Genomic DNA, 24,820 nt, shown 5'->3' with positions numbered 1-24,820 from the left:
ACGAACAACAGAAATCCGGTGTGTAAGGAGAGTCAGTCTATTTTAACAAGAATAGGGTTGAACATATACCAGAGGGTCTATGGGTTGAATTTCCTCCAAGACAATAATATGGAGGCGGGATTATGTTCATGATGTATTATATTTAGGTTATGTAACACACATTACAATGGCCAATTAATTAACCTGTTCTTGTCATGAAAATACTAAGGGGGGGGGGGGGGTAATTATAGATTTGTATATTTATTTATACAACAGATAGCAACACCATGATAGTAGGAACAAATGCTATGATAAAAGAGAAGGTACTAAACTACAAAAGTAGAATGACTAAATTAAATTTTGTAACTTCGTTTCTATCACATGTAGATCTTACTAAGCTGTGAAAGGCATAAATGAATGGCATGATTGATGTGCTTGGCTTCCACAGTAAAAATTGGGTGATTTATTGCAATGAGGTGATCTTTCAACTGTACTTCATTCAACATTGTAAGTGCCTCACATACACTACCCAGCAACTTTGCTTTAAATCATTTGTTTGGAGAACCTGTGGTTATGTACCAAATTAAATGTCAAGAAACCATTCAACTATTACCAATTCATGTATAGCATGCATGCAAAGCTGCTAAGATTGATCAGGTTCATGGGTTTGGTGGTAGTTTTTATACACACCTGTATAAATTTATGTTTGGAACACTGACTTCAAATATCTTTAGTCTTTCTCAAGTATACACCACCACTACATTCATGATTGATCACAGTAGAAAGTTGAACTTAATTTCAACAGTTTGTGTATGTTGCATGTCACAATGACCTAGAAATTAAAACTACTTTTTTCTATTGACAACCTAGTCCAATAATATTGGGCAAGTAACAGTTGGTTCAAAGAAACTTGTAGATTGAAAAACGGTATTTGTTGTTGTGGACAGGCCACATTGTTGTCACTAATGGCAGTGTGGAGTACACACAACAAATCTGTCAATCTAGGGAACTGGAATTTTATTCAGACAACTGAACAGAAAGTCATCTAAGTATGACCATACCCGATGAGACAGCAACGACTTTATTGTTCAGTTTCCAATTTTAGTAATCCAGTCAGGACCATAACTGGTCACACATTGACTTGGAAATAAACACCCACACTTTTACAGTTCAGTTTTCAATATGACTTTATTCTGTACACAAAAATAATGATGAAAACTAGCACAACCAGATATACTTGAAAATATCTGTGATACGAATACAAACATAGTAAAACAACACACTGACAGTAATATGTTTTTGTCAGAAAACTCTAAGTATTTAGACCAGAGTACTTGGGTTTGTACAAAAATAAGCTGCAATATTTGATAAGACTCTGTGAAGATAAATATGGCCCAGAGACTTGTAACAGTCTGATCTCTAGTTATGTTTGGATACTGCTCATTTCATGTTAGTGTTCACTGGCTCTGTTTGAGTTTTTTGCTACATGTAGACATCAAAACTTTGGTGCCCATGTGCCTGTGTCTAGGTGCAGTATGTTTAATGGTTTATTTTGTTTAAACAAAATGTAGAAGAAATTGCCATCTTGTTATTTTATTTAAAGTGTAGAATGTGCTAGTGAACACTAACATGAAATGGGCAGTAACTAGAGATTGTATAACTATCACTCTCTGGACTAAGATGACTAGTGAATACCGCAATAGATACATAGTAGCAAGTGTTCAACACAAAACAACCATGTACAAGGACACTCCTTGTACTTTTCTACAACTTTCGAGGGTAAATATAATAACTTTGATACAAAAATCCACCTCCTAGATCTGGACAATGGCTTCTTTTAAACTATCAACACAACATCTGTACAGGATAGTGCTTAGAAAAATATGTGTTTAAAAGACACTATATGCAGAACGAAAACATTTAGAAATTTCATATATATCATTTTTCCTTTGAGTTGTTTAACAGTGTTCTGAAGACACACCATTAGACACAAGCATGTACCCTACACAATGATACAAGATACGTTAAGACAGCAGTTACCATGGTTACCAGTCTTATCAGCCCATAGAGGATTTGTTACAACTCATCAAATCAAATTCATCAAACTGATATCCAACCACCAATGTTGTTCATTTATTCTGTGACATCATACATGTTTCCAATTCAACATTTTGCAAATATTTCATCTGCAACTATTTCCATCTCATAATATACCAGATAATCATATTTTTGTTTCACTTTCAAATAAAACATCATGTTGTTTAACTTTAACTTTCAATATTTCAAATCTTTGATTTTACCCAGACAAGAAATGAAATGGATCCTTACAAAAAACAAAATGAAAGGTTTAACTCATGCTATTAAACTATATACACAGATATGGATGTCGGCATCCAAAACTTTCTGTTTTAATAACCATTAGTCTATGGTCAATGCATTGTCACAAAACCACAGCCTCTTTTACGACACCGTCCAGAACGCGCCATTGCAAGAGGCTCATTATTTCGCAGTATAAAGGCGGAAGAAATAACAGCTCTAGTTTGCGAGAATGTGGTCAATGTAGTATGCAACATTTTCCTTGTACAAATGCTTTGAAAGAAACATGAAACATCAAGACAGTTGTATTAGTACATTGCATGATGCAACTATTAAACTGCCCATTTTCAAATCAATAAATTTAGATATTATTAATCTCCCTGGGATAAATATCAAGTTTAGCACTTTGTTTGAAAGATATGGGTCATTCGGATAAATTTAACTTGCAGGGTACTTTGATATGTTTCCATCCCTTCATTCCTCTCTATGTAATGTTACTCCTCCAGTCTCAATTTTTACATGTTAAACTAGAACTGAAAGCTGATTTGTCAAGGTGACAGCGATGTCATCATGATATGCTAATGAGAATGAGAAAAACTGACAACCAATCATTGTAGTGAGTTTGACTATAATGGCAGACTTTGTAGGGCAATTGTATTGAAGATATTCAATACAATAATTGCCTGACAAAGTCTGCAAATAGAGTGACAATCTTGACCAGGGAATTTGATCTATCAAATACAACCCTATGTGAGTCTGGGGTATGGCAGATATTGTAGCAGGACATGTCTACAAAACAAGACTTTACGAAGTAATTGTGCCAATATAGAAATGTTTCATAGCGTTTCCCAACTGACTGCATAGCTACTTGGGGTATGCCAAAGTATGCATTATTTATACTCCATCTAACCCTATACAGCTGTGCACTGCATTTACAATGATTTCAGCCCAAACAATGTTGTCATTACCTGATCAAAATATCATGCTTATTTGGAATAGCAGAATAGTAAATAACGTGTGAAAATAGTGGGAAAGCAAGTGAGGATTTCTGTGTAAATGTAGTAAACAGCTGTGCACCATCATTCCACCACAGGATTGTAACTACCCACTGTGAGAATTAGATGGAAGATCAGTCGTTTACATCTCTTTCTACTTGGCGCTTTAACATATGACTCTTATGAGTAGTTACATAAGCGGAAATAATAACACAGCTCTTCAGTCTCCATGCTTTCATTACCAAAATAAATGAGTACTTGTGGCTAGGCTGTGTTTTAAGTTTTAAACAATATCTTTTGTAATTCTGGCCTGAGGAAAAACTATAACTTCTAAGCTTAATCTTTTTCAGTATCCATCATACACATTAACTGGCTTTGAAGTAAAAAATAAAAAATAATATTAAGAATATGAACAGGCAAAAGTTACATGCAAAGCAATGTACATTTCGCAGAATAGATTTAAAGTACTTGAAACATTCAGTCACTTAGAAATGACTACCTAATGAGTGGGTAATATTCTACAGCTCAGAAATAATATACAAGTATGAAAAAAGAAATATGCAAATAGGAGGATATCTCAAAGAGCATTATGAATCTACAAAAATGTCAAAGTATACACAGAAAACAAAACCTGCAAATGCTATACATTACATAAGCAGTAATGAATTTGAGTCGTTGTACACTCCGCCATACAAGTTTTTGAACCATTCTCAGACAAGTTTTGTTGAGACCCGCACTCACTTTCCCATTTCAGATTTTTATCATGCATGGGCATGTTTGTGGCAACATTATTATTAAAACTAATATTGTATGGATGTGCATGAAGAAACTATTTCATAGGTTTGAAAGACAAAGTGGACTGAGGTTGTTGATAGATAAGTCCTTGCATGACTAGCTGTTTGCAAAGAGATGTTGCAAAGATTAAATTGACTGTACTGAAAAGCAACCACACATGGTGAACAGGTTTGTATCACTAGAGGACACAACAACTCAAGACACTGCATCAGTACATATAGTTTAAGTTAACATGGCAGCATTTTTATGTTTACATCTGATGGTCCAAGACAACTGTGTGTAAAACTAAAAGAATATTTGGAAGGACTGATTATGTTTGAATCACTTTTCTTGGTTTCAAAACGTCTGCAGAGCTTCAGTAACCGCCGCCGAATCTAGTACCTGATGACACAAAAGAAGAAAAAAACATGTATATTTGTAAATGACTCTCATTTTTCTGAAATGGTATCACCATAGATTGATATGAAAAGTGTAGCTATGAGTGTTAGTCTAAGCCAGTCATGGTGTGCCATACCTGCAGCTCACTTATAAATCCACTTCATCAGCTGAACTAAAAAATAGAAGTGAAGATGGGCATTAAATCTGGTTTTTTTAATTGGGGTATTAATATCCAAGTATGTATTTTAAACATTATTTTGTAAATTCTCTGCTATCTTTTTCTGAAGGGGACATAAACACATCGTTTTCTCTCTTTTCATTTTAATTTTCAGAAAGATGTTTGAAACTTAGAGTTTTTTTTCTTTCTTTGTAGTCAAAGGTGTACAATGAAAGCCACAGTATCTGTAAGGCTTGGCAACTTCTTACATCTCAAAATGGAGATTTAACCTTTACTTTAATGTGATAATGGTTCATTTAAAGGGTGTGTTGTCCCTATGTGATCAAGCCACACATATTTTACAATTTTAAGTGATATCAATATGCTATATATCTATAATATAAGCTCATATCAGACATTTGAAATTTTACACAATTTTGCACCTAATATTGAAGTTTATGGAGTTAGTCTTTGAATATCAATTTGCTTCACTGTGATTAATGACAATGCAAACATTCCTGAAAGTGATTAAAGAGAACAGTATCTCTTGAATGACTAAGTTTTGGTCAGTCTTTAGTTGATTGTTTCCCCAAAGTTAAGCAGCCAATACTTACAGCTACCGTGCCTTTCGTCATACATATTTTGACCTTTTACCACAACAAATGCCACAATGGTAATGGAATTGATGCCTTTGCAAATATAGACAATTGGAAGTCAAAAGCTAGTGTTAAATGTGCATGTTTTGATGGAAAATAATTTGATAACTTGGCAAGGAACTGGAAAGTTGAAAGGAAACAAGCAGATTTATGAAGAAGTTTTTGACTTTAAAGCTGTAATTTCATATCTCAAATAATTATCATGACTTCAACGTAAAATCTCAGAAAAATATTACAGAATATCTGGGGTAATTACGATTTGTGTTATTTACATGCCCCATGTGCACACACACACCAAGTGCCTTATGTAGCATAAAACAGTGCATGTGTCAAATTATACAGATATTTCGAGAACTTATGCCATCCTGGCTTACTGTCAGTATTACCAAAGTCCCTCTATCACATCATATTTTATCTCTATGACATATCATATCTCTACCATAGAGGGCCTGTGTTAATACACATAAAATTTGTTCTGAAGACATCAGTGTAATGAATCTCTGACATTGTGGCATATATCTATACTGTGTACAAAGACTTGTGAAATATCAGACTTGCAAGTAAGTAGACTTTTATCGCCAGAAAGTAAGCTTTTAGATTCAAATACTATCAATAAATATCAAAAACTACTATTAAACTGCATAATACTAAGATGCAGTCTTCTATATAATAGAGACATGCATATTCACACTATCTACAGCAAAAGGAAATCATCGATATTGGCAAAAGATCCCAATTAACACCCTTCCCCTGTACACACACACACATGTCACACCAGAGATCCTATGTGCTGTGCACCTGGGGCATATGAAAAGTTTCATTCAAAATTTGTAGATATACTTACCACATAGAATGTACAATTACAGCTTTAAAGGTCAAATTATGCTATTGATTGATTAAGTCAATATTTTATGTTACCATGATGCATCTTTACAAAGCAGGCCAACACCTTAAGCTGGGTGAGAGGAACAGTATGAATTGCATGAGAGGCCAGAATAGACTGAAATTTGTGTACTTGCAATTTGATTTCTTTCAAATTTGTGGTTTGTTTTTTTTTGGTTTAGTTCATGACAGCCATTCAGAGTCGCGTCACACCTGTCAGACTTGTTGAGTTTTGTCTGACCAGATGACTTGACTTGACATCATTTGGCTATCTGGCTGTAAGTACCTGTTTTAAGCTAGATACAGCTGTACCCTCCTTGGTCCCATGGGCTTGTTGTGAAGCTCTCTGAGAGCTCTGATAGCCTGTTGTGGGGTCTCAAAGGCTACCAGAGCGTCTCCTGTTGGTTGGCCTGCATCGTTGAGGTGAATCCGGAAAGAGTCTGGTTTAGCCCCATATCCATGAAAGAAATCCACAATTTCTGGTATAGTAGCACTAAACGGAAGGTTAGTAGCTCCTACCACACAGGAACTACCACCTACACTTTCGCTTCCCTGTTCATTATCCCTTCTATCATACCCACCCTCTCTTTGATGACCTCCGGGTCCCATCATCTCAGGTGGTCTTGGCCATTCCCTTCTTCTCATACCTCCAACCAAAAGAGGATTAAATACAGGCGGGGTTGCAAGTAATGGTGGTTGACCCACACCTGCTACCATTGCTGTCGCTGCCATTGCTGTCGCTCTCTTCTCGTGTGCAAGTTTTAAACAGGGTTCATTTTCCTTCAACCGTTTGTCCATATCTGCCTTGGTGACTCTATCAATATATATTGGTCTCTCTTTAATGCGTTGATTGTTTCTTTCTGCTCCTAGCTTTGCATGCTCAAGTGTATAAAACTCTACAAAGGCTTCCCCAGTTGTTTGTCCTTTATCATTATAAATTCTATGTATACTTTGTTGAGGTACTGGAATGCCTGCTAAAAACTGTAGGATATCTTGATTGTTGGCTAAGTATGGTACATTTTTCAAATGAATACATACTTCTGCATTTCCATCAACAGATGGTTTTTCCTCATTACTCCTATCTGAGCCATTTTTAGGCTCCTTTTCCTTTTCTTCAGAGCTAGTTTTTTCAGTTTCAGTGTTTGAAGGGGGTGATTTCGTACTTCCACTAAGATTAGCAAGTGGTGGTGTCTCATTCTCATGTGACCACTTGTCACGTGCTTTCATCCTTGACCGCATTTCATCTTTACCGATAGCAATGACTGTTATGTATCTTGATCCCAAATACTGTCTATTTTTCTCCAAAGCATTTCTGAAATCATGGACGTTCTTGAACTCAATACAGGCCATGCCACTTGCCTGTCCCCTATCATTCTTTTCGAGAAAGATGTCATCGTCTGTGATATTTATTCCATGAAAGAATTCCATTATCAGACGTTTATCAGCATGAAATGGAATTCCTTGCAGACTAACACAAAGAGTGTCTCTGACAGGTGACCTTGACCTGCCTCGTCTTGAATCACGTGAACTACCCATTGGTCCAGGATAAGAATCAGGATGTCTTCTGTATTTTGGTCCACCACCTTCTAACCTCATCAGCCAATCTCTTTCATGACAAGGTTGAACATTAACATACCGGGAACCAATGTATTGTTTATTTCGTTTCAGAGATTCTTCATGATCCCTACGACTACTGAACTTTACAAATGCTTCTCCCGTCCTCTTCCCATCTCTGTCGGCTCCTATGAAGATGCCATCTCTTTCAATCATCAGCCCTGCAAAAAATTTGGCGATGTCTTCTTCAGATACAGCATAAGGAAGCCCAACAAGCAATGAACCCATTCCACTGCCACCACCACCACCACGCATCTCGTGAATGTTTGGTGGTTGGTCTGATCTTCCATGTGGCGGCCTTCCACGTCTGTCTACTTCAAATGGTCTATCTGTAGATCTGGGGCCTGACTGCTCAAACCTTGATCTACCCTCGTGTCGACTTTGTCTTTCTTCACTGAATCTGTTGGATGAGCTGTGATACTGACTTCCTCCTCTGCCTTGATCAAAGGGTGGGCCATCACCAAACCTTCCTTCTTGGCTTGCTCGACGTCTTTCACGATCACCTGGTCCACTGTTAAAAGCATCCATGTCTGGCCTTTCATCAAACCTGTGACTTCTCAAAGCTGCTTCATCTGGCCTAGCTGTGCTCTGAGTCTCTTCAAACCTTCTACTACGATATGGTTCATCATCAAAAGACCTCTCAAATCTTCCATTTCTGAAAGACTGTTCACTTGAACCTCCAAGAGTTGCAAGTGGATCTGCATCTCTGTTTGGTTGATGATCATGGGGTCTATCAGGTCTGTCGGGTCGATCTGGTCTGTCTGGTCTATCTGAATAATATGAGCCACGTCTTGGTGGCGCTGCATCTCTTGTTGGAGGTTCTCCCATTCTTCCCATAAAAGGTGGCTCACCTGGTCGTCCATGTACAGGCATAGGCTCATTCAATATGTCCCTTTTGTCATAGGGGAAACCAGGCTTGTCTTCCATCCACATTGGATTTTGTTGATTATAAGGCATCCTGTCTTGTCCATGAGAACTTCTGTCATGTGGAGGTCTATCAAGGCCTGGTCTATCATGACCAGGCCTATCTAAGGACAGGTCATGTGACCTGTGCATGAATGGCGGCTCTTCCTGTCTTCCATATGGAATAGACTCAGATCTTCCAAGTTCATATGATGACATAGATACATCAGAAGAACGTCGTCCACTTACAGCTGGTGGATATCCTCCATGGACTGACCCTGGTTCCATATCTGTGGTGAAACTTTTGGATCTATCAAGGCCTCTTTCTTCTTGAACAGGTGGTACAACTTCATTTGCTGCCGCTTCAAGAGCACCCTGAAATGGATCACCACGTTTCCTGGCTTGTGCTGCTCTACTTGCGGCTATAACATTTTGCATTTCATTCTTACTGCTAAGCATCAACGTAACCTTGCTGCCACACAGTGGCTGGTTTGTTAACATCATTGCCTTCCTGGCATCCTCATCTGTTCCAAATGCAATGAAGGCATCCCCACTTTCCCCACCAACAATGTGGACGCCACCATCAGGAATAGTCAAACCTTTGAAGTAATGCCGAATGTCCAGTGCACTGGCAGCCCAAGGAAGACCTTGCAGTCGGATTATAATTGTCATGACCACCTGAAGCAGAAAAGAATTCCAGAATTCGAGTCACACAAACATGGCATATAATCGTGAGATAAATCATATAATACATCACCCAACGGTGTCATTCTCATAAGTGTTTCAGAAAACACACAGTTTGCTTTGTTATGACCATTCATATCATTTTTGTTATTTGTTTTTACCAGTTTTTATTTTTTACTGTTGGAAGGTGATCGTGTTTCTTTGCCATTACCAGAGTGTAGGATATGATCAATGCTTTGAACAAAATAGCATCCATTAGTAACACTTTATTTGTGATATGTGTAACCCTGCCAATATTGTTTTCCCCTTTGAAAGTTTGAATACATGTATATAAAAGGAGTCATGAATTCACTTTAAGTGAGCTGTTAGAATAATTCTGTTTCCATGAAAAATTGTGCATAATCATATACTGCATCCACCTATCAAATTTTCCAATGGTAGTATGGAAATTTCTCAAATGTTGCCAAGAGATACAAAATGTTTGTATCAATTCCAAAAATTTTCTCTGCAAAATGAATATGTGGGACTCTTTATTGAGAGAAAAGTCCAGGCAGATTTACTTCTGCCTTTAGTAAACTTGTACTGATTGCTGCTATGTGATTTTGGGTGATGATATTGCACCTCAGTAACTTAATTGACTAAACTTTTGAAATTTTGTAAAGACAATACATGTACCTACCACACTGGACATGTGTTCAGCCATTAGAGAATTCCCTGTAAGGATTTATGAGAAAACGTGTGGTGCTGACATTACATTTTTCACAATCTTGTTGTCTTGACAATCATATAGTCTCGAGACAAATATCGGTAGATTGTGGGAAATGATATATCCAGTGTAGAAGGGTGTCTTTACAAGATTCACAGCTGAATAAGTTACCAGGGTGATATTTCATCACCAAAATTCTAAGTTGCTAGCAGTAATCAATGCATGTGTACAAAAGGCAGAAATACACGTGACCAGACATTTCCTTTAACACCAAAATATACATGAATGTTTCTGTCCGTTACTTTGTATGTAAATACATCAGTTGTAATAAGAGTTCAAAACCAAAACACTAAAAAAAGGCTTATCCATTTTTTAAATGAAAACAATTCCAAATAGATATATTAATTTTACCTAACAAGAATACTTCAACCAGTAAATACTATTTTCTATTAACATTTCTATACATCAATTTTTTTGAAAGAAATGTTTGAGAATTTTTATTTCAAAATTGTTATTTCCTGTTTTCTGTTCAATAAGATAATTGTCTTCTGTTTCAGGTGTTGGTCGCTGTCACACAGTAAACTACTACACATGTACATGTACGGTTGGCAAAACCTCTGATGATGCCGTACTGCCAAGGTGAAGAATGTGCCATTGTAGTGTATTTTGTAGTGAGTACATTAAGTCTAGTTTCAGAGCAACGAAAGTTCCATATCTTAGCAAACATGAGGTATATGCACATAAACTTTTCCAAATTGTGTGAAGTGTTGTGCTTTGGATTTAGATTTAGTAAAATTAACTTGGTACCGGTAGTTATACTTCGGAAGATAGTTATACTTTGGAAAACTGTATCATACTACTGGTGAAACTGTCAACCGTGGATGTTCAGGAAGCAGTTGCACATATGTATAATAATAATAATAATAATGTTGGTTTCTTATATAGCGCTTTCCCACTCCGTGCTCAAAGCGCTTTACAATTATTACCCCTGGCTCGGATCAGAACGGAACAACGGCCCTTTAGTCTTCCTAAACTCCCCAGCATACAATCCATTGCTGCCATTTAAGCGCATAGGATTAAAGCCTTCACATTGCAACCTACATCCAACCAGGTCCCCAGTTATACAGCTGGGTTGACTGAGGCACAGTCATAGTTCAAATCTTGCCCAAGGACTGTAGCCACTCAGAAACAAACAGCAGGCAGCGACGGGGCTCGAACCTGCAACCTGTAGATTCCAAGCCGGTCACGCTAGCCATTCACCCATCATGACTCCACAAATAATAGGTACAAATGTAGATATACAGATATTATAAACCATGTACACAGAGGTGTTCTGGTGCTGTTTTTTGCCCAATTTGTGAGAATGATTTCAAGATGATGTTATCACAATTACTGTCGTGCCAATTACTATGACATGCAGCCGTTTCAGATCACACACATTCAGATTTTACCATTCTACATTTAGACAATGTGTTGTACTCCTCAGGTGAGATCTGATAAATAGCAAGTTTCCGCTTCAAATGCAAACCACTTTCTTAAAACTTATATGCAGCTGTTGATGTTGTTGTCAATCTTGATATTCATTTCTCCAGAAGTTCTTTTTTCAACACAAGAAACCTAGTCATATATTTATATCTATTTTAGTATTCGATACCACAGCACATGATAAAGATCAAAACGATCCACCCACACTATTCATTAAAAATAGCAGAGTATCTCGCATACGACCAGATACAATTGATATGGTGAGCATCTCTTTTCTAAACCACAATCACTCAATTATGTAACCAAATTATTTTAAATGAACCATTGAGAATATGTAGGCCTAAACCTCACAGATAGTTTATAGGCAGACCTTTGATAAACTGTCAAGACCCAGTATAGACATACATTACTAAAGGCAAAGTTACAAGAAATTAACATAACAAAAGAATAGTTACATGTAAGTACTGTAATTTAATTCCATTGTTTCCAAAACCACACTACCCTAGAATTTAAGGCTTGGGAAGGAATATGGGGAGGGGGGGGGGGGAGGGGGAGGGAAGAGGAGATAAATAATTTCTTGAGCATGCTTGATAAAAGAAATGATTTTGAACATGTAAAGAAAATTCACTACTGTTTAATTACCAACAAAGATGAACTTATCAAGTATTTCAACACTTCAGCAAAGCCAAATACTTGGTACTATCAGTTCTTGTGGATTTGAATTGATGAACACCCACCCCAACTCGGTCTTTCATGTATAAAATTCCTACATTTTTCGGTGCACAAATCAATTGTGCAATCATAAACACAATTACATCCATTTGAAAGAGACCATTGTTACTGTACATGTATATACACTATATAATATACATTGTACACCAAATTGAGACTACCTTACAGTAAGAATGTATAGATGAATGATGTATGCACAGTACATTGTATATATGTTCAGCATGTGTGTTGCATGTTTGATGTTCATGACAGTGTTTTTGATAACGGTGGTAAGTAGTTCAAATCTACCTAAGTTCCCCAACAAAATTATGGCAAAACATATCGGAAACCAATCCAGTTTTTACCATATTTCCCTCTTCCTGTTACCAGGATTCTCAAACCTTTGCAAAAAACAGTGTCATGACATTACATGTACTTAGACTGTTACAGTATTAAGTTGTCTGATAGTACTGTGGTGATGCATATGTCACTGCATAATTTGAACAAGCAGTAGAAATGTTCACAGGTTGAAAATAATGGATTAAATTATTAGTTCATGATGTGAACTTGGAGTTTGTCTTCACCATGAAGGTTTTTTTTTTGTAAATATCTGTAGTAGCATCAGAAGTAAGATGGAGTGGATGACAGCTGCACCAGTTCCATACCAAAATGTTACACATATAATTAATATTAATAAGTCATGGACTTCTAGACATAATGTAAATCCAGGTTCTTCAGGTCTAGGCTGGGGTTTCACCTTGGTAACTACCACTATCACATAATTTACATTTCTTGTATTCACCTTCCCATGGATTTTTTGTCCGTGTCTGTCAGTATGATTACTACACGGTCAATGAAAAGATGTAGTCACTGATGGAAGTTTACAAGGCTTGTGAACAATTACATACTGAATGATCTCAATAAAGGGGACTTATAAGGTGTCAGAACTTACATTCAACAGAATTAGTCCAGATTTCAGTGCTAGTGAAAAATATCATCTACCATCCACTTGTAATAAGCAAGACTAGTATTTTCAGAATGCCATGCCTAAGTTTATGAACGAGAGTGCATGTGTCTCAGCTGAACGGACCTAGGGTTTGTCTTATCCTTGATTATACCATAGACAGTGGAGGGGAGCCCCTCCACTGTCTATGATTATACAGAAGAAATTACTTATAAAGGTTATAACACACAAGCAGTTCAAAGATTGTTTAGCATTGAGCTTTCGATGTCTTGGTCGACGATCCTCATTAGAATGATAAATTCAATAGTTACAGAAGAAAGTTTAAAATCGGTTTCTTTCTGATATAACACAAAGCACTCTTGTGACTTTTAATGTAGTGCAAGTTCAAATTCTCCAGCTACCATACCCATTCACATTTTGGAATAATTAAATGGCTGTAAGCAGCCTGAGCTTTGATCCAAATCTTGAGTACAGAGCCAGTTATTAACTCAAAGTTTTACCACCAAATTTGACAAGATGTACACAAGAGATCTAATTTATTGATAGAAATCTTTGTAGACTTGTCAAAATGATACGATTTTAATGATGTTGAGCTTGACTCTCCAGTTGTGTAAACCCAGGAAGACGTTGACATCATGTTGGCATTTCACCATATAACTGGCTAGCTTTCAAAGAATTTGATAACACGATTTTTTAATTTTGTTCAGTCCTTTGGACACCCTCTGTACATAGGAGATGAGATAACATTATTAAGTAATGATTTTCCATCCCATAATATATCAGCAGATACAACCATGAAAAAAAGAGTAGTTACTTTAGTAAAAGATCTACAACCCCTTTCTGTTGTATCATAACCAGATATAGATACCAAGTGATAATGGTGATAAGATAGTTCAGGGGTCAAAACTAGCAGTAGTCAAGGTCACGCAGACAATGAAATATGTATCTACATGTAGATTATGTGGTGTTAGTCTGTTGGACAAATGGAAAGCACTAGAAAAATGTAGCTGAAACAGTTGGCTTGGCTATTAAAGTGTACATGTAGACGTTAATTCAAGCTCTGTTGTGTAGAAAGCTGATGACCAGATTAAAAGCCATAATTTCTGATCTTAAGTTTAAAACACTAGACCGTGATGCATATCAATATATCATGTTCAGAATTGAAGATCTTGAGTGGATTATTTGTACAATTATAAACTTGTTTCCATGGTCTTTACTAGAACTGTTTCAGTAAGATTACTTGAAGTTTACTTCTGGAATCGGCTGGTTTCCACAGCAAAGCCATGATGCATATAGTATATAGAAAATGCTGATCTTCGAACAGCTTTCACAATGATGTAGAGGTGTTGTTGTACATATGGCGGTGTATGTGTGTACCCAGTCACTGTATCAAACTGTAATACTGCATTCAACAGCGACCCCCAGGCCTTTACTTTACCAAGGTCACCAGATCGCATCATGCTAGCCAACAAGTGTACATATTGTTGCTGGGTTTCTGTAGTCTATTTCATGATGGTGAATACATACGAACTGTGAGAGATTGTCTTTTACATGTGAACATACTTCCATGCACATCACTGTTATATAGAAAGTTACCATATGGTCGATTCTTTTTCACCTGAATGAGGTATTTCATGGTTCACTCTATAAAGGTTGTTTCATTTGTCTAATCTGCAATCATCTCCATAGAAGTACAGGAAATCTGCAAAGGAAGTCTTGCACATTTCTTTCATTTTCAAATAAAATATGTATTATTGTAGATCGTTAATGAAGGAGCCATTTCCATTAGATGCCCCCAGGAGGCCAATTTGCATGCCTGATAAATTCTATTTGTAGGTGAAGCATAGACAATTTGAATTCCCCTTTGTACATGTATGTATAGTGTTATACCATCTTTACATGTAAGAGGGTACATTTTTTGTAGTACACACTGAACATTCTTCAAACATCAGTCAAATATGTGAATAAAATAATGCTGACATGATGAAACTGATGTATGAATGCTTTCATCTTTGCATAAATAGAGTAGAGAACTGCAAAGTGCCTCATTTTTGTTTCAGTTGGGTGTACAGTAAGAGAAACTGAAGTATGCAGACACCCTCATACAACATGTATGGTTCAGATAAGTTGTCTTGAAAAGCATTTATTTAGGAGAGTACAATTTGAAAAGGAGTAAGTATAAAAGTTATCTACCATTTAAGTGAATTACTCTACCACAATATACACAACCACAGGCTTTCTTTGTGAAGTACAATGTATAGACATGTTTGCAGTCGCATCAAAGTGTCCATGGAAACACAACTTTGTTAATTTTTTAAGAATGTCCTCAAAAATGCTGTGTAATCCAAGGATGTTCATTATTTGTTCATGTTGAATGAATGTTTTTTGTTCACTGACTTTGAAATGTCCTAAGGTTATGTACTGAATGTATACACAATGTCCTCTGTAAGCAATACGTGCCTCAAGCTCACCTCGCCGTTAACATATGCGGTGGTGGGCCATCAGGTATACTAGAAATACAATACATGTATCCGGTATAACGACCCTTCTATTTCCCCCCCACCCCCACCCCCAGAATTCTACAAGTGATTTAGTAAATCACTAGGGGTGATAGAGTATGACTGGACTTTTCCTTTCATTTTGAAAGGTCCAGCTTAGCCCTGGAATACTGTTATGATCTGATTGTACACAAAGCATTAACAAATATAAATTGAATGTTTGAGAAGTTTTGGTATTAGATAATGCAGTTCCAGTCACACTTTCGTTTTAAACAGATATGCACATAGGAATCTTTATCCCCATTTTATCATTATGTCTTGGATTCAAAGGTCTACTAGTGATAAAGTACCGTGTTGTTAGACATTAATCATGGAATCATAGCATCTCTAAACAATTTGATAGAATTCGTATATTCATAACTTTTCAGATCTTGACACCTTCCCAAAGGGCATTAATGAGCTTCAATAGACAAAGAGGCTGTATATGTATGGCTATCAGCCCAAATGCATTTTTGAGGACTTCTGGTCACTCCCACAATTACTAGTAGGAGCTTGTTACACTTGGCAGTAGCAAAGAGTTCAGTCAGTGCAGTGTTTACTCTTCAATGAAAGACAAAAAACATTGCTGTGGTACCAACTTTGTTTTCTTGAGAGTCACCACTTATAATTGACCAGAGAATACATAATTTCATACCAATAATGTATAAAATCTGTAGTCTTTCATTAGAGAGTATGTATGTTGTACCCACGTGCAGAGAGTAGTTATGATAGATGTATCTTATCTTTCCAGTTTTGTTTGGTAAAGTACATGTAATTATTAGTAAGACATACATGTAACTGATGAAAGCAAGTCTAAGCTACTCAAAGTTTTCTATTTACGAAGAAAAAATAGAAATATCCTTGAAGTTGCTCATCACAAAATGCCTACGAGCAGATTTCTTTGTCAAGATTTGACCACCAATACTACAATTCATTATTAGTCCTCTGTTTGTGACAAATGAACAATGTCACTATCACATGAAAACTAAACCAATGAGTAGGAGGATTAACTGTTGACATCATACATTGTAGTCTCAACAGCAAGCGGTGACATAGTCTTGCTGCTAGACGTTCAGGCTTTCTTTCGATGCTATAACTATAAGCGAACGAAGTTCGCATGTGAGGGCTTGCCCGAACAGTCTAGCGAATGTCATTTCCAGACCGGACATTCCATTGAGATTACATTGAGCGGTGGGTTGGGCCATCTATGCATATATATACTTTAATATATTCAATAACCTATGACCTCGGGGAATCTCTGCATGCAAGTGTTGACAAACACATTTACGTCATTACTATGGCTTATCGGTTTATGGTAATTGCGAGTTTGATGAGTGTGTAGACGTTGTCATTCACACATTTCAGTTAACGCATTGGTGGTTATTTATACAAGCCCCTCCTTAAGATGAATATGCATGAAAATTTAGCTATTGTCCTCTGTTTGTGCTTGTCGCTAATACGGTTCTCTGATTGGCAGTTATTTATATCCTGATGACATTCGCTAGACCTCGGATGTTCCATCCTCGATAGCGTTGTTCGGCTGTGTGTCATATTTTATCGGAAGAACATCCGAGGGCTAGCTGATAGACTAGCGGTGACATGGTGTAGAAATGAAATTGACACTGAGCAAGTTCATCAGGCAAGTCTTAATAGAGGCTTCTTCATTGACATACATCATAGGTTGTCAAAATGTAGCAATTTTGCTTTGAATTACTCTAATTTCTCGGTATCTGAAATAGAATATTATTCCCTATGAGCATCATAAAAATAATGAACATTCAATTTCTTGGTCGACACTATGACTTCCACTCCACGCACTTCACATGCATTACTATAGGCGCGCATGACCCTCTAGCATGAGGTAAAAGCTATTGCAGGTACCGAGAATTCTACGAATCGTGACTTTATCAACAGCAGCATCCATGTCTTTACCATGCCATGCCGTGAGAATATCAAAGGTGCTGGTAGCATCTTTACATTGTTGATGGAACACAATTACAACAGTTGTCGTGTGTGTATGTGTGGTTTTTTCAAAATAGTAGTGTTCAGGGTGCAAAAGTATGCTTTATGGTTATACAAAATCACATGTAAAGCCCGAGTACATAAAAAGACATTTAGGACGAATGTAAGATATATGTCCTGTGTTTTGAAGTGTTCTGTATATGTGTATGTCTGTGTGTAGTATTCAGAAAATAGTAATGTTCAAAATGCAAGAGAACACATTTTATGGTTACAGAAAATTCTATATATTATTAAGCCATACATTTGTAGCCATTTGTTGACATAGGGACATGCTTTGAAGTAGAGATGTTGGACTTCCACATGGCTTACCAATGTATTTTGAGAATGTTTTATAAGTTCCAGCAATCTAATTCTACTATATCATCTACTGTATGCATGTACTAGAAATAACCATTACCGGGGTACTTTTGTTATCATAAAAGATGACCAATTGCATGACTATACATGTATGAGAAACCTAGTCCAATAGATGACATTTGTGAGCAAGACCACCTAAATTCAGGCAACACTATTGTTTTTTTCCCTTTGTAGATGTTCAGGGTTATTTGTTTGTTTTGAGAGCAACACTAAGCCAGGAATACAATGTGTCACTTTGATAGAGTACAAATACATAGCCTCTAAAAGGAAGCAAACACAAGAATACTTTGACCATAGATCAGCAAGGAGCTTATACACTAAAAGACTAAGAAGATTCTATGGAAAATGCCAGATGTACTGCCACATTGTATTTGTTTTTATAACATCATTTTACTATGCAAGTGGTGCATACTTGACTCTGTGGATTATCATACAACATTGCATACTAATCAGTCACAGCAAAACTAGAAGATAGAGCAACACATACATATAGGAAATGTTGAGAATTCTGAAAGAGTTCACAAAAATGTGAAGCATGCCATGTGAACAATTCTTTAACCGAGTACTAAATGGTGTTCAACTTTTGAAATGTTTGTCCCCTAAAGTTGATAACTGTGTAGTGTAGTATTCATCTTGTAAACATTCTACCAAGCCAGGTACAAGTACATTTTTCCACTTTTTATGAAAACTAAAATCATTCTCTTTTTTTAAAAGTAATGACAGTCTGACCAATCAGCGACCTACTTATTTAAAACATGTGGTAGTATCAGCATCTTGGGCCTATATTTTACAATGCTTGTAACTTATGTAAATTCATGTCTGTACTACTCTATGTTTGTGTACATTCAGACAAAGATTACACAACAAACACTCATGTATCAGTGTGCATGTGCGTGTATATGTGTGCACTTGTTTATAATGTTTGTAGTAGATGTACCAAGGAACCTGCCATCAAACAGAGATTGAGCCACAAGTTAAAAGGGAACACAGGTGAGGTTGATTTATCCTAGCTGCATTTTTTTTATGTTAAGGCAACCAAGAAAAGTAGTTTTCATTAACCATTCATTGTGCTATCTCTCTAAAATAACTTAGAGGGAGGTCTGCTGTACTATACTGGCATTATAATCATTTCAGTGAAATCCTGTATTCCATTCCTTTTTCAGTTGTTCTGGTTATGAAATATTTATTCATGTTTCATGGCACAGTAACCATTTTCAATTGAAATTTACTATTGATTACTATTTGTTTGACATGTTCTTGAGTTGGCTACTCAGTGAGTTGTAACAGTGCAGTTAGAAGCGTTGTTATTATAAAATGTATACAAGTCTTACATATTTTCTGCCATCAGGAGAAAACTGGGTACCAAGTGACTGCCTGTACATTGTACATTTGTTTCAAACATACTTTCAGACTGGGAATATTCACAAATATTACTCATCAGTCTGGGACGATATTGATTTCTGTGCAAAACAGTGTCACTGATCATTGTTACCTCTATTTGATGACACCTCCTAGTCCCTGATGCAACAAAACTAAGTGTGTGAATGTTAAAGACCATTGCATTTGCTATCTACAAAATGTATCAGCACAGATGTATGGAAGCTGATTCTTTGCAAAATCTGATGGAATGTAATCCAACAATTTACTGTTCTGCTTCCTTTGTGCCAAGGTGTCAGACCAAGATAGATTAGCCACGCATACATAATTCCCTGCTAGTCATCGAGGTAACAACTTGCATATCATAGTACAAGCCTGTCAGCCATGAGATATTTGTTGATAGAAATCCATCTAGAATAAATATTTTACAGCCTGTGAACTTAAGGTTTAACAGTTGAAATGCCTTCTTTCACATCACAACTGGCATAGCGTGCCATACATGTACAGTATAGAAAAGTAACATGTAAGGATCCACTTCTCACAAAAATTTGAAGTCAAAGTAAGGGTTATCATGTGCAAGTTGTCTAACTTCAATGAGAATAACCATAAAAGTTGCAGAAAATTAAAACTTGAACGTACTAATGTTTATTGCAAGCAACCAATGTTTTTTCCTTTTTTTAATTTTAGATAAGCTTTCTAATACTAGTCTACAGAGTACATACACTTAATTGTATATGCCATATCATATGCAGAGGTTTCTTGACAAAAGGAGAATAGCAAGTAATGAGTATTCAACAGCTAAACTTGATTAGAATGGCAAACAGGTGGTGCAACATGGCAATTGGAGATGTCCAATTTCTTTTTTGCCACGAGTGAGCCATGAATGTTTTGCAAGTGTTTGTGTGTTGTATGACCAGGACACTGCCACAAAATTATTCCATTTCAATTGTGAGGTAACAACACTTGCTATGATAAATATATGCTTTAGTAGTGCATACATGTTCAATATCCAAATATTTGTTGTCCATGCCTTTGCCGAGATGATAGATTACATTTGTACTTTTATGTGAGATGTGAAAGCTTGAGACTGAAGTTGAGACCATTCAGTTTCCTTTGTAGTGTATAGTTTTTATAAGACCATTTACAATAGTGAAGCAGTTACATGTACACTGTATATTACTTAGAATTTGTATGAATTGTATATGGTTGAATATAAAGAAATGCAAATATAAAGCATATAGGTGGCCATACATTATTCATGTTCTCTGAGCATGTTAACCTTTTAGTCATGTTTCATGCAATTATTCATTCATGAGACTGCCACTATATTCTTGAGTGCAGTGAAAGTGCAATCAGGAAAATTGTATATAAAATATGAATACATCACTTTATCTGAAAATGTGAGAACTGAAGACCAAATAAATAAATAAAAGCCATGGAAGTCATCTTTACAGGAAGCCTAGTTTCATAAATCTCAGAGCAGAAGTGCTATTCAACCTAACGATGTTTAACCATAGTCAGAATTCCATTTTAGTTGAAGAATATTTCACTGTACCGGTACTTGAGAAAGTCTGTATCAAAGGTCATCTGCTGATTTCCATTGTTAGTTTATAAGGTGGTCATCCAATGATACATATACACCAATATACGTATACCGGGTACTTTTTTCGTGTTTGAGTGTTTTAAATAAGTTTATTTCTTTTCATTACGCCATTTCACTCAAATGGCAATGTTCTCTTTGAATGAGATAGTAAGAATGCTGTGCTCCTTAGTTCTGAGCGACCGTTCCAAATATAGAGATTATCGGTAAATGTCACCCAACGATTTTCTGATGAACTTCATGAAAGCAGCCATTTTATATTTGGTGACTGTGACAATATTCTTTATGATTGGATGAAATCTCAACAAGATCCATGACATTTACAAGTGTCAAATTCAGTGTGATACATGCCATGCCTTAGCGATGTTATCATCAATGCAGTAAGTCCTCTTTTTTATCTTTTGAGATGTTTTTCATAATTCTTTCCTAAATCGTCCACCTTGCATTCTTAGAGCTACAGCTTATCATCTCATTAAACAATTTTAACAAATATTTTATGAGATTTTTGATAAGTTCTTGGCCTTCAGTTGTATTTGACAATGAATAAACTATCCACTGAAGCTTTGTTTTGGATAGTTGAACAAATACAACTCTTTTTACTTGTATCCATTGTTTTTCTCAGCAACCGCTTTAACCACTTTTGTACGAAGCTGAAATGTCTTTTCACATCCCAGTTATTTTTTTTTTGCAAAATCACAACAGATTTATTATTGTCATCACAGCGAAACATTTTCAAAGCCTGGTTTGAGGAGAATGCTAAGGCCAGTAACATGTCATCTGTCATGACAATAATTTATAGACCAGCATAGTAATTCAGTTGAATTGACAACAGCTAGCCCAAAGAGTACAGTATGCACTGTAAAAGTGATGACATTCATGACCTCTATGTGCCCCACATCAAGGCATTCCGGTAGACAAGGGACAAAACCCATTCCAATCCAAATGAAAATCTGTTCAATGACATAGGCTTGCTATGAAGCCTAACATATAATCCAAAAACTATGATTTACATTTACGTAAATATGATATTAACGTAAATGTAAATCATAGTTTTTGGAAGAGGTTTCGTTGCAATTAGGAACACAACAGTTGGGCTGAATGTGCACATAAAGGTCATGAAAGTTGATGTGATTTTCAATAAGCTTGTATGTAGAGATATAACAAATTCCTAGTACTATATTTTCATGTGTGTCTAAAGACGTAACAAGAAACAGTTCTCTTATTTCTTAAGATTACAAATTCTTCAGTGTATTGCATGTGTATAAAAATATAGGTTACCATACAAGAAAACAATGATTGCAGGACAAGCATAGGAAAATATTGGTTGGAAGAATAATCAAATACTGAGAAATGTAACATCCAAAATCCATGTTTTCCTTTCATTTGTAGCACGTTTTAATTTTGACCATAGAAACACTATATCAGGAAACTGGATACCACAAAGGTAATAACAATATAAACCTTTTCATAATACCTACAATGTACAACTACATTTGTACATGTCGATCATACCTACAATGTACAACTACATTTGTACATGTAGATCTTAACACTTCTAATTTTGCCATCAGTCAAACAACATAATCAAAATGCATTAATCACCTTTACAAAAATATATAGCAGTTGAATGAATTGTCCCCCCCCCCCCAAAAAAAAAAGAAAAGAAAAGAAAAGAATGATAATGGTAAATTGGAATGTTATTAATCCTGAGATTACTGGATATAAGAATTTTTCAAGGTAGTTCAAGTACATGTGTAGCAAATAGTAAAAAAATATTGATCTTTCAAAATCAATTGTGCAGATGAGAGAAACATTGTTTTTTGCACTTCTACCTTGTACCTGTACTTCAAATTTAAATTTTAAAGTCTCGAGTTTTATTTGTGTGTGAGTGTGTGTGAGCAGAACCATAGATATACTTGAGTGCAGTATGTGATAACATCAGGGTCCAAGGTAATGCCAAACCTGTAAATGTTGCTTTTCCAAATTTGTAGAGCACATCATTGTTTATCATTACTATGTTATAGTGCTGCATTTATATTTTCAGTTACTGTTTAGTCTTCCATTAACTGAAAGATCAGCCATTGTGGGCACACTTCTCATTCCTTTCGATAAAGTATGCCCCTACATGTAGCTACATGTACGTCTTTTACAGTTTAAGCCTTCCAGAGTTTTCAGCAACTCTCCAGACTTTTTAACTTCACCCTCATTAAAATCTCAAATTGCAAATTCGGAACACTTTAACAATTGTTGCAAAGATAATATTCAGAACACAACTCAAATTTGTATAAGTCGGACTTCACCACAACAGTATTACAAAATCTATAATACTGGTATGTATGTACATGTAGATGTACACATACATGTATCATGCAAAGCCGGAACCAACCAACCAACCAACCAATAAAAAGTTCTATATATTAGACCAAAGTACAAAAAGTAAGTCGACTATGTATTAGATAAATACAGCATACTCAGATCCATTACTGAGGAATACTTTTGACGTTAGGGAAGAATTTCATTTTTGTTTATTTAAGCTACTCGTGACATTAGGTCAGGTATGAAATTTTATAAATTTGGTTTTTTTTTGTTAGCATTCCATTTTTCACAGAAAGCTGAGCGACAAGACATGTATACATTCTAGAAACAAACAAAAGAACGATCACAGCAAAATAATGCAGCCACCCCAAAGTATTCCAGAGTACACATGGTCACCAATAATTTAACAAAATTCGAATGTGAATATAAACTAATTATATGATACAAAGCACATCAACAAGTAAAAAATAATTATTGAAAAGTTGCACTTTTGAAAACACTTCCAATAATACTCAAAATACAACGACTAATATTCAAGCTACAAATTATGTGATATATTTTTAACCAGTATAAAGTTGCAAGGTTTGCCATCAGTGCATCACATGATGCTTGCAGAAAATAGCGCCACCATAGCCAGGCTTGACCAATTTCGGTCAGGCCGCGAGACAAATAAATTCAACAAGCAAATCAACTAATCAAAATGCAAAATCCCCCCTGATTTTGCCCTGAAAGTCGAAGCCATCAGAAACTCACGATTATTTATCGCCTTTCTTTCTTCTTAACTAGGGTTCTGTACACCATAAGTTCCTCGTGCTGCTAGCCTATCTTAGCGTCGGTATTTTCACGACAGATCCAGGGTTCATCAACGAAATTTCCAAATCAAAATTTTCGGTAATTATCCAATATTTTTGGTACGGAAATATTACCAAAATGTTCTTGAATGGTTGAATAGTGGCAAACCAAGAGTTTTTGCCAAATTTTACCAAGGTGTTGGTAATTTTTTTAATTTTCTCACCTGTTATACCTACCACCCAATCTTACGATATGAGCTAAAGATGGCGCCAATGGGGAAAATTAGTCACTAGCTGATTAATAAGGTTTTTCGATCAAATATTTGCTAGACATGTTACTAGCTGCAGGAACACACGTAACTCAGCTTGAAGCAGCTATAAAAAGATCGATATCATTAAAGTGGCCATATATAGCAGATTTGTTAATTATTAAACAAATTCACTATGTGTTTTCTACTTGAAAAGCAAAAGCGAAAAACATAGACCAAGTCCTTGCTTGAAACTCAACAAGTTGCAATACATATATGAAGAAACAAATTTCATGAAAATAACAATTGTAAGAATGTTGTGCAAATCACTTCCTGAATGTACAATT

The 24,820-nt window shown here is 36.0% G+C and overlaps 1 protein-coding gene across 3 annotated transcripts; it reads right to left on the bottom strand.

The window, feature by feature from the left end:
• Positions 1-1,171: 1,171 nt before the first annotated feature.
• On the bottom strand, positions 1,172-24,494 carry LOC144437383 (RNA-binding protein 12-like). Of its 3 annotated transcripts, XM_078126310.1 has the most exons (4): positions 24,450-24,494; positions 6,445-9,353; positions 4,600-4,635; positions 1,172-4,466 (listed from the first exon to the last, which is right to left on the bottom strand). In XM_078126310.1, exon 2 carries the CDS (start codon positions 9,345-9,347, stop codon positions 6,450-6,452), a length of 2,898 nt encoding a protein of 965 aa, XP_077982436.1. In that variant the 5' UTR covers positions 9,348-9,353; positions 24,450-24,494; the 3' UTR covers positions 1,172-4,466; positions 4,600-4,635; positions 6,445-6,449. The 3 variants fall into 3 exon arrangements, with proteins under 3 accessions (XP_077982436.1, XP_077982435.1, XP_077982437.1); XM_078126309.1 differs by lacking the exon at positions 4,600-4,635; XM_078126311.1 differs by lacking the exon at positions 4,600-4,635 and having other exon boundaries at positions 6,740-9,353.
• Positions 24,495-24,820: the final 326 nt, after the last annotated feature.

The sequence above is a fragment of the Glandiceps talaboti genome, chromosome 7, assembly GCF_964340395.1.
Source record: "Glandiceps talaboti chromosome 7, keGlaTala1.1, whole genome shotgun sequence".
NCBI classification, from domain to species: domain Eukaryota; kingdom Metazoa; phylum Hemichordata; class Enteropneusta; family Spengelidae; genus Glandiceps; species Glandiceps talaboti.
Note: the sequence above shows the minus strand (reverse complement) of the source record. Positions and strands in the feature narration are given on the sequence as shown.